General features: G+C 42.9%; 2 protein-coding genes across 9 annotated transcripts in view; both read right to left on the bottom strand.

Annotated features, from left to right (window-relative positions):
• LOC123454152 (bromodomain-containing protein 8-like) overlaps positions 1-863 on the bottom strand; it is a gene marked incomplete at its 5' end in the record, with an annotated part of 27,604 nt that extends 26,741 nt beyond the window's left edge. Inside the window, one exon of the mRNA XM_045132716.1 lies at positions 570-863. Coding sequence (XP_044988651.1) covers positions 570-863 — 294 coding nt within the window. The remainder of the gene's footprint in view (positions 1-569) is intronic.
• A 3,959-nt stretch (positions 864-4,822) lies between these two features.
• Brd8 (bromodomain containing 8) overlaps positions 4,823-11,208 on the bottom strand; it is a 30,069-nt gene continuing 23,683 nt past the window's right edge. For 6 of the 8 annotated variants that reach the window (XM_045132714.1, XM_045132711.1, XM_004652464.2 and 3 more), the window contains 4 exons: positions 11,029-11,206; positions 7,802-7,906; positions 7,004-7,048; positions 4,823-5,255 (listed from right to left, as the gene is read on the bottom strand). In XM_045132714.1, coding sequence (XP_044988649.1) covers positions 5,196-5,255; positions 7,004-7,048; positions 7,802-7,906; positions 11,029-11,206 — 388 coding nt within the window. In that variant the 3' untranslated portion in view covers positions 4,823-5,195. The remainder of the gene's footprint in view (positions 5,256-7,003; positions 7,049-7,801; positions 7,907-11,028; positions 11,207-11,208) is intronic. The other 2 variants (XM_045132712.1, XM_004652466.2) reach the window with 1 other exon arrangement.

Below are 11,208 nucleotides of genomic sequence, written 5' to 3'. Positions count from 1 at the left end.
ACATGTTGGCTGCTACAAATACTATAAACAAAAGTGGCATTGTTTGTTTGAACTGAACACTTGCTGATCCTGACATAAGGTTCTCTTGCATGTGTTCAGTTGCAGAATAAATGTAAGTTCTCTGTTCATATCTATTCTGGTCCTCAGCCCTTAACCAATGTAACAACATTAATGAATTGCAAGAATATTCACAGGCAGCCCTACATGTATAAAAATGCTACTTTTTAAAGCCTTAAAGACTGGGGTTTTAGAACATTCAGTGCTAAAGTATGTATTTGGAATATATTCTGTTATCAGCACCAAATGCTGGGGGCATAGCAATTAATTAGTCACTACCACTGTGGAACTTGTATTTTAGTATATAATATTTAGAGAGGCAGGACCATTTAAGGATAAGCATTCTCACAGAAAGTTGGGTGTAGTGTGTGGGTACAGGTACACCTGTAAATATCGGCCCTTAGGAGCTAAGGCAGGAGGATCTTGAGTTCCTAGGCTACACAGTTTGACCCTGTCATGAAATAAGAAAGAAAACCATAAAGCAACTTTGGAAATAACAGCTTTGCCAGTACCTCAGAAAGAAAGTGGAGGAGGCTCTGTTGGCTGACTTGCTCTGCCCCTTCCTGAGATTCCTCACTCTCTCCATCACCAACAAGGAGCTCACTAGGTTCTCTCCCTGGGCTACTACTTTCTTCTAATTCCTCAGCCTCTGGGTCTGGATCCTCGGTTTGTCTCCAGCTGCCCACATCAAGATCCAGACTGGAGTCCCAGGAGCTGAAGAGGGACCTGTAGTCGTTGCTCAACTCAGAGTCATTAGGATAGTCTTGGTCAGAATCCAACCAAACCCATTCACACCCCATCTGTAAATACACAGAAAAGACGTATTAAATTCATTCACATCAATATTCCTCATGCATCTCCATCTTACAAAGTTAGTAGAAAGGACCCAGAAAATTCTTATTATTCATTAGGAAGAATGAAAACTAGCTAATGGGAGACATTAAATGAAGTGATTTTTGTTTTTTGGAATAAGAAAAATCTTCATGGGCTGGGGGGATGGCTTAGCCGTTAAAGCATCTGCCTGCAAGGGCAAAGGACCCAGGTTCGATTCCCCAGGACCCACATTAGCCAGATGCACAAGGGGGCACACGCATCGTTTGCAATGGCTGGAGGCCCTGATGCGCCCATTCTCTCCCTCTCTCTGTGTCCAAGAAAGAGAGAGAGAGAGAGAAAGAAAGAGAAACTTCATGTTAATATATACTCAATAATTTATTTTTGATTTTTCAAATAGGGTCTCACTGTAGCCCAGGCTGACCTGGAATTCAATATGTAGTCTCAGGCTGGCCTTGAACTCATGGTGATTTGCCTACCTCTGCCTCCTGAGTGCTGGGATTAAAGGCGGGCACCACCACACCCAGTTCCCAGTAGTTTTTAAAAATATTTTATTTTTATTTATTTATTTCAGAGAAAGAGGGAGAGAGAGAATGGGTACACCGGGGCCTGCAGCCACTGAAAACGAATTCCAGATGCATGTGCCACCTCATGTATCTGGCTTATATGGGTATTTTGGCTTTGCAAGCAAGCACTTTAACCACTAAGCCATCACTGCAGCCCCAATGTTTTTTGATTTCTTCATACTACAAAAGAAGGAAAAGAACTAGAGCATCGCTATCCCAAATCACTCATAAACTCAATTGCAAACTTGATGGATGCTGTCTGTGTTTACACATTTGCAAACTATTTTTATAATTTCATGTATGTTTATAATATATTTTTAAAATTTCTTTTATTTGAGAGTCTGAGAGAGGCAGAAAGGGAGAGAGAAAATGGGCATGCTAGAGCCTCCAGCCTCTGCAAATCAACTCCAGATGCATGTGCCATCTTGTGCATCTGGTTTATGTAGGCCCTGGGGACTTGAACCTGGGTCCTTAGGTTTCACTGGCAAGTGCCTTAAATGCTAAGCCATCTCTCCAGCCCTATAATGTATTTTGATCATACACATTCCCATTACCTTCTCTTATTTACCTATTAACCATTAGATTCAAAATACCTTAGGATACCTTTAACGTCCTTCTAGTCATATCCAACTATGAGATGTTCTTTGTATTTTTTTTTTTTTTGAGGTAGTGTTTCACTCTAGCCCAGCTGACCTAAAACTCACTATGTAGCCCAGGCTGGCCTTGAACTCACCAGGAGCCTCCTACCTAAGCTTCCCAAGTGCTGGGATTATGGGCATGAACCACCATGCATGGGCTACAAAGCATTGTTTTTTTTTGTTTGTTTGTTTTTTGTTTTTTGTTTTGTTGAGGTAGGGTCTTACTCTAGCCCAGGCTGAACTGGAATTCACTATGTAGTCTCAGGGTGGGCTCAAACTCAACAGCGATCCTCCTACCTCTGCCTCCTGTGTGCTGGGATTAAAAGTGTGTGCCACTATGCCTAGCCTTGTTTTTTAAAATTATTTTCAAGCAGAGTGAAAGACAGAGAGAAGGGGCATGCCAGAGCCATTTCTCCTGGGCCCCCACTTTTTTTTTTTTTTGAGGTAGGGTCTCACTCTAGCTCAGGCTGACCTGGAATTCACTATGGAGTTCCAGGGTGGCCTCAAACTCATGGCGATCCTTGTACCTCTGCCTCTTGAGTGCTGGGATTAAAAGCGTGAGCCACAATGCTCTGTTCTTTGGGTTTTTTTTTTTTTTTTTTTTGGCTTTTCGAGGTAGAGTCTCACTCTAGCCCAGGCTGACCTGGAATTCTCTATGGAGTCTCAGGGTGGCCTCGAACTCACGGTGATCCTCCTACCTCTGCCTCCCCAGTGCTGGGATTAAAGGCGTGTGCCACCATGCCCGGTTTTGGGTTTTTTGGGTTGTTGTTGTTTTTTGGTTTTTTGAGGTAGAGTCTCACTCTGGTCCAGGCTGACCTGGAATTAACTATGTAGTCTCAGGGTGGCCTCGAACACTTGGTGATCCTCTTACCTCTGCCTCCCAAGAGCTGGGATTAAAGCATGACCACCATGCCCGGCTCTCTTTGGGGGTATTTTTGAGGCAGGGTCTCTTTAGCCCAGGCTGACCTGAACTCACAGTGATCCTACCACTGCCTCCTGGGATTAAAGGCATTTTAAAGCCCGTAATTAATTTCAATGCTGAAAGAAATGTTATTAAAGAATGGACACACCAGGGCCTACTGATGCTGCACCTGGTTTTACATGTATACTGGGGAATTGAACCCAGGACAACAGGCTTTGCAAGAAAGTACCTATGGTGGCTTCCAACTCTCAACAATGCTGGTCTCAGCCTCCCAAATGCTGGGATTACAAGTATGGTCCAGGCTGACCTGGAGTTAACTCTGTCATCTCAGGGTGGCCTTGAACTCATGGCAATCCTCCTACCTCTGCCTCCCGAGTGTTGGGATTAAAGGCATGCGCCACCACACCCGGATTTTAAAAATATTTTTGAGAGAGACAGAGGCAGATAGAGAATGGGCATGCCACAGCCTCTCGTCACTGAAAACAAACTCCAGAAGCATGTGTCACCTTGTGCATCTGGCTTATGTGGGTACTGGAGAATCAAACTTGGGTCTCCTCAGGCTTTGCAGGTAAGTGCCTTACCTGCTAAGCCATCCTTCCAGCCCTCAGTAACTTTTTTTTTTTTTGGTTGCTGGAGATTGAACCCAAGATTTTGTATGTGCTAGGCAAGCATAGTACTACTAAGCTTCACCCCCACCTATTTTTTTTTCCAAAGAAAGTTTACTTTGATAACTCAAATGGAGATTAATCTTCAAAAACCATTTTCGCTCTAGCATGGTGCCATATACAAATAATCCCAGCTATTTGGAAAGCTGGGACTAGTGGATTATTAATTCCAAACCAACTTTAGCAACAGGGAAAAACAAAAGAACACTCCATGGTAGGTACTACCTATAGAAATAGGAAGCAAGGGGCTGGAGAGATGGCTTAGCAGTTAAGGCGCTTGCCTGCAAAGCCAAAGGCCCTCAGTTCGATTTCCCAGTACCCACATAAGCCAGATGCACAAGGTGGTGCATGCATCTGGAGTTCATATGCAGTAGCTGGAAGCCCTGGCATGCCCATTCTATTTCTGTCTCTCAAATACAAAATAAATACTATGGGCAAGAAGTGTTAAATGAGACATATACTACTGAGATAATTCATGGTCATTTCTATTTTTGTTTATTTTCGTTTTTTTGAGGTAGGGTCTCACTCTAGCCCAAGATGACCTGGAATTCACTGTGTAGTCCCAGGGTGATCTCATCACAGTGATCCTCCTACTGCTGCCTACTGAGTGCTGGGATTAAAGGCATGCACTACCACGTTGGTCTATTTTTATTTATTTGAAATTATTTACTTGAGAGAGAGGAGGGGTGAGCAGATATGAGAAAATGGGCATGCCAGGGCCTCTAGCCACTCCAAGCTGCAGATGCATGTGCCACGTCTGGCTTATATGGGTACTGGGGAATCAAACCTGGGTCCTTAGGCCTCGCAGGCAAGTGCCTTAACCACTAAGCCATCTCTCCAGCCCTAGTATATTTTTTTTTCAGGCAAATATAGTTTTTTAACCTTAATATTCTTTAAGCAATACCTTGAACTCTGAAAATTAAAAAAATTCTCAAACATTTAAGAAAAGATGGTTAATATAATTGTTATCGCACAATCCAATACTTCAAAACACTTTACAAATTTAATTGTGGTTATCTTCTCCCAGTTCTAGGAGGAGCTTATACAAGAACTTTTCAGCTCTAACAATCTCATTTCTATAAAACATTATGTAGAAGAAAACACAAATTTCAAACACATATAAACATTAAGAACACACCAAAAGACTAGAATTTTCTTTTTGTTTATTGTATATACACACACACTTCACAGGTTGTTGTTTTTTTAAAGTCTGTACACTTCACAAGACAGTACAAATTAGCTAAGTCAGCTAGCTACATATGAGGGCATTAACACAGCCCATGATTTTTGCCCTAAAACAGGCAACTGTGCTACTACAGCTCTCTGAAAGAGATCTTCTCAGCTCATGTCATTTGGCCCAGACAACTCCTCTTCCATGAACTCCCACTTCTGGAACTGCGCCCACATTGCTTCTTGGCCTTTTGGCTAAGATCAAGTATGGCACTGAGTCCACAAGCCCAAGCTCTATCCTGTTTACGTGATTTCAGGTTCAGTTTAAAGAGGGTATTCTGAGGCTTCACTTTTTCATCTTCATATCTGCTTCAATGGCACAACGACGTCCCCTGGTTCCCCCATCCTAGATAGCAGAGAAAAAATGGAAGATGAGTGAGTGAGGAGGTAAGAGACAGACACAGTAAAGAATGTTGGGGATTTATTTTCTTGTGGGGAGAATTAGAAAAGAACTCCAAAGAAACTGGGGGCACATTTTCTGTCTTCCCCTAAAGAACACCTAACATTTTGTAGGACTGAGTATCTTTCTCATTCCCACCACAAGTCTTCAGAACTCATCTGGGGTCCCAAAGAGTATTAGCATCCCACCCAAGCCCACAGAAGAGTAAAGGCAGGACAGGCAGAAAGGGCAGTGAGTAGGGAGATTCTTGGCTAACATACCTGTCCAGGTGTTGGTCCCTATAAGAAAATCCTTTCCTGCAGACTGACCCTGGCACTAGTTCCCTAGCACCTCCTGACAGTTGTTTTCCATGAGATCCATCAGGCTTCTTTCCATTTGCTGCTCTTTCCCTGCAGCCCAGTCCTTCCTTCCTCTTGTGCAATACTTTGCTGTCTTCAATAGATAAAACATTCTATTAACCAGCCTTGTAACAGTCAGCCACTTGCTTGGGGATCCAGTCACTGTTACAGGCCAATAAGAAAGAATGGAAATCATAGTGTTCTGTTTGTGGTACACACAGAGAGGTCTATAGTAGGCAAGAGAGCCAGGAAACACTTTTGCTTGGTTGGACCACTTTTCATTTCTAATATGCAAGGATTTACTTTATTTTTTTAACGTAGGGTTTTGCTCTAGTCCAGGCTGACCTGGAATTTACTATGTAGTCTCAGGGTGGCCTCCAACTCAGAAATCCTCCTACCTCTGCCCACCAATGCTTGGATTAAAAGTATGTACCACCACATCCAGCTCTACAATTTTTATAGCTTACAAATCTAAGTTGCCAATAGGCAAGGGTAAGAATAAAGGTAACATCTTGCATTTGAATAACACTTTATTTTTTCCAAGTCAGTCTCCATTTATTTTATCCTCACAACATCCCTGTGAGGTAGGCTGGACACGTATCTCAATGTCATTATTAGTTGTTGTTTTTTTTTTTTTTTGTGGGAGAAGGGCATTATTTGAGACAGGGTCTCATTCCACAGCCCATGCTGGCCTTAATCATGTGGGCAGTCCTCCTGGCTCACACTCCCAACTCATCATTAGTTATATCAGACAGAAAAGAAAAACAAAACAAGACCCCAAAAGAATACCCAATGACCTTAAGACCATATAGTCACCTCTTCAGCCCTACACTTATCTATAAAATCCACCAGGCACTACTACTTGCAGTGGTCACTGCTACCCAGATCTTGTGCTTGATCTTACTGTGGGTATGTGTATCAAGCATCAGTCTCGCAACTTAGAAGAAAAAGAAAACTTTAGGTTAACTATCTGCCAGGGTAAGGAACAATGTTAAAAGCCATGTAGCAGTTGCTGCTCTGAGTAATCATCACTTGTAAAGAACCAAGAATCAAGAAACAAGGAGCAGGTGCATCCTAGATCTTTTACCCCAAGAACACCTTGTATTTCAGCCCAGTGTTCTTATAAGCAGTCCCTGGTCCAATCCACATGCATGCACATGCATGCACACACACACATACACACATGCATAAAGACAGAAATACAGAAGAAAAAAGTTTCTTAATCAGTGATTTGAATAACAAGAATTTCAAGACACTGCCACAGTCTGCATGTTGGATTTCCCTCTGCCACCCATCCCCAGCATGAGCTGAGCATCTTTTTGGCAATACCACCCCTTGCAGCCATTCAATACTTACAAAAAGAGAGAGAAGGAAGGCAGGAGAGCCCATGGGGACACTGTCCTGTTAGAGGACAAACAAACACTGATCAGGTTCCACAGAAACTCTCAGCCACAAGCACCTCAAACCTCAGAACAGAGACATAAGCACCATACACACAAAGACAAAATTTTAATACTCAAGAACAAGAGGAAAGAGATTCAAAAGCAACTAGCCATATGACTCTAGAGCAGGAACTGGTGGGCACCAGTTGCTGTAAGCAATTGACTTCTCCCACCTTGAGAGCGCTTTCCCAATAGAATAAATAAATCACCTACCCAGCTCAAAATCACAGTTAACTGGGTGTGGTGGTTAGAGTCAGGTGTCCCCCATAAACTTATGTGTTGTGAAGGCTTAGGTCCCCAAGCTAAGGCAATTTTGGAATTGGAACCTCCTGGAGGCAGTGTATTGTTGGAGGTGGGCTTATGGGCATCCAGCTTCCCCTTGCCAGTATTTGGCACACTCTCCTGTTGCTGTTGTCCAAGAGGTGATGTATACCCTCTGCTCATGCTATTATTTTCCCCTGCCATCATGGAGCTTCCCTTCGAGTCTGTAAGCCAAAACAAATCCCTTTCTTCCACAAGCTACTCTTGATCGGGGTTTCCTGCCAGCAATGCAAACCTGACTGCAACAATGGATAGGAGCAAACTCCCACCATTCGAAGATTTAAGCATATACCATTGGAGGGTAGGGGCTTGGAATAATGTAAAGATCTTTGTGGGCTTCAGACTTTTAGCACTGGAACACTGGTAAATGGGTTCTTTTCTATCTTCTCACCTTTTCTGAAGCATCTTGTTTGCGGGTAGAATCTCTCCCTCGAAGACTTTTAGCACTGATCCCAGACTCAGATGTTTGCATAATTAATTGTGTGGCTAAGAATTGCTGTAGGGAGAAAAAACAGGGTTGGCCATAGAGACCTAATCCAGTAGGTAAGAATTAACACACTTCAGGTTTAGTAAATAGAACTCTGTATAGTACCTTCCTACTGAAATACTTTTTGGCTTATTAAAACTCTTAATTCTAGTTGTAATAGGCATCCCTAAGAATTTAAAAAGGCTGAATAGCTTTTACATTTTTTTTTAATTCATTTTTCAAGGTAGGGTTTCACTCTGGTCCAGGCTGACCTGGAATTCACTATGTAGTCTCAGGGTGGAGTCAAACTCACGGTGGTCCTCCTACCTCTCTGCCTCCCAAATGCTGGGATTAAATGCATGTACCACCATGCCCAGTGACATTTTTCTATAACACAGAATATATTATAGGACCAAAACTTGTATCCTCTAAGAATGAGAAAGAGAGGGACTGGAGAAATGGCACAGTGGTTAAAGGTACTTAATTAAAAAGCCTGAATGCCTGACAATCCAGGCTTAATTCCCCAGCAACCATGTAAAGCCAGATACACAAAGTGGTACATGTGCCTGGAGTTCATTAGCAGAGGTTGGAGGCCATGGTAACCCATTCTCTCTATCTCTCTCTCTGCTTGCAAATAAAAAGAAAACAAGTCTTCTGGGGCTGGGAAACTGGCTTGCTCACAAAACCTGCCTGCTCAGGTTTAATATCCAAGCAACCTACACAAGCTGTAAACCAAAAGTGGCACAAGCATCTAGTGATGTACAGTTTGTTCGCACCAGCCATAGTGCCCATGTGTGTGTACACACACAAATGACTTTAAAAAATTTGTTTTTGATACTTTTATTTATTTGAGAGTGACAGACAGAGAATGGGCGCACCAGGGCCTCCAGCCACTGCAAACAAACTCCAGATGTGTGCGCCCCCTTGTGCATCTGGCTAACGTGGGTCCTGGGGAATCGAGCCTCGAACCAGGGTCCTTAGACTTCACAGGCAAGCGATTAACTGCTAAGCCACCTCTCCAGCCCTTTTTTTTTTTTTTTATTTTACAAATAACTTTTTTAAAAAGTTTTATCTTTTCTGCTGGGCGTGGTAGCACACACCTCTGATCCAACACTCAAGAGACTGAGGTAAGAGAATCACTGTGAGTTCCAGGTCAGCCTGGGCTAGAGTGAGAACTTACCTCACAGCTCTAGATTCAGTAAGACCCTGATTCAAAAAATGTAAGGTGAAGAGCAACTGAGGAAGACACTTGATATTGATCTCTCTCTCACACATGAGCACACACGAATACATTCATGCACACCTTCAAAAGACTGGCAGGTTAGCTGACCATGGTGATGCATGGAGGCTGAGGTAGGAGAAGTGCTGTGAGCTCAAGGTCAGCCTGGGGTACAAAATGAGTTCCAGGTTAGCGTGGGCTAAAGAGAGACACTGAAAAAACTAAGATGACTCTTCCTCTGCTTCTTCTCTCTCTTAAATAAACAAAATTTTTTTTTTAAAAAGAAAAAAAACTAAGATGAAAACAAAAGCAAAACTAACAAAAAATATAGACTGGGGGTGCTAGGTGTGGTGGCTTACACCTTCAATCCCAGGTAGGAGGGTTGTCATTGGTTCTAGGCCAGCCTGGGCAAGAGCCTGCCCCCCCCCCCAAAAAAGAAGCCTGGTGTGGTGGTGCACATCTTTAATCCCAGCACTCAGGAGGCAGAGGTAGGAGGATCACCATGAGTTAGAGGCCACCCTGAGATTGCATAGTTAATTCCAGGTCAGCCTGGACCCCTATCTCAGAAGGGAGTCTGGAGAGATGGTTCAACAGTTAAGGTGCTTGCCTTCAAAGCCTAAGGACCCAGGTTAATTTACCAGTACCCACATAAAGCCAGATGCACAAGGTGGTGCATCTGTCTGGAGTTCATTTGCAGTGGTTTAGAGGCTTTACACACCTATTCTCTCTCCCTCAAATAAACAAAAATATTTTTTGAAATTTTATTATTTGCAAGCAGAAAGAGGTGGGGGGGAGGGAGGGAGGAGAGACACACAGAGAATGGGCACGCCAGGGCCTCTAGCTGCTACAAGTGAACTCCAGACATATGTGCCCATTGTGCATCTGGTTTACGTGGGTCCTGGGAAACTGAACCTGGGTCCTTTGGCTTCACAAGCAAATGCCTTTAGTGCTAAGCCATCTCTCCAGCCCCAACAAAAATATTTTTTAAAAAGCGGAGCAGCAGCCAGGAATGGTGGCATACACCTTTAATCCCAGCACCCGGGAGATAGAGGTAGGAGGATCGCCTTGACTTCGAGGCTACCCTGAGACTACATAGTGAATTCCAGATAAGCCTGAGCTAGAGGAGACCCTACCTCGAAAAACCAAAAACAAATAAAAACAAAACAAAACAAAACTGGGCTGGAGAGATGGCTCAGCAGTTAACACACTTGCCTGCAAAGCCTAAGGACCCAGGTTTGATTCCTCAGTACTCATGTAAGCCATATGCACAAGGTAGGGCATGTGTTTGGAGTTCATGTTCAGTGGCTAGTGTCCCTGGAGTGCCCATTTTCTCTCTCTTTCGCAAATAAAATAAATAAAACAAAAAACTCAAGCTGGGAATATAGTTTAGTGGCAGTGTTTGCCTAGCATGTGTCACTAAAAAACAAAATCAGGAGGCAGGAAATCCGAAATTCAACATTTGCTGGATATGGTGGTCAGAGGTCAGGGGGTAGGAGGAATGCCATGAATTCACGGCCATCCTGAGACTACAGAGTAAATTCCAGGCCAGCCCAGAGTAGAGTGAGACCCTACGTCAAAAAACCAAAATAAATAAATAAATATAAAAATAAATTTAAAAACTTTTAGAAAGATTATACTTGGCTACACCAGTGGGCCCAAGGCTACCCTGGGCTACATGAAATGAGACTATCTCTACAACAAAAATACTTCATAAAACTGAATTAATTTGTCCAATAAAGGTAGAATTTTTTTATCATAATTCCTCTACCAAGTCAAAGAAAACCTACATGACTTAAGCAAGAACAAAATACTATATTCCTGTGTTTCTGATACCTATTCCAAGTGAAAAAGCCACAACACCTCTGTTATGAATATGAATTCTTCCCTAAGCAATATATTTTTACTTCATTCCACACAAGGAGCCTCAATGTACCTGAATCTGCTCCAAAACATCCCGCTGCATTTCTACTGCCATGTGATAGACATCATGGTCTGAGCTATTATACATTACAGCATTTTGAAACATCAGCATAATGTCACGCTGAAACTCAGCTGTGCTGCGAATCAGTCCATTCTCAATGTTTTTCTTAATAGTTGACAAATCCATAGGCCT

The sequence above is a fragment of the Jaculus jaculus genome, chromosome 13, assembly GCF_020740685.1.
Source record: "Jaculus jaculus isolate mJacJac1 chromosome 13, mJacJac1.mat.Y.cur, whole genome shotgun sequence".
Lineage (NCBI taxonomy): Eukaryota > Metazoa > Chordata > Mammalia > Rodentia > Dipodidae > Jaculus > Jaculus jaculus.
Note: the sequence above shows the minus strand (reverse complement) of the source record. Positions and strands in the feature narration are given on the sequence as shown.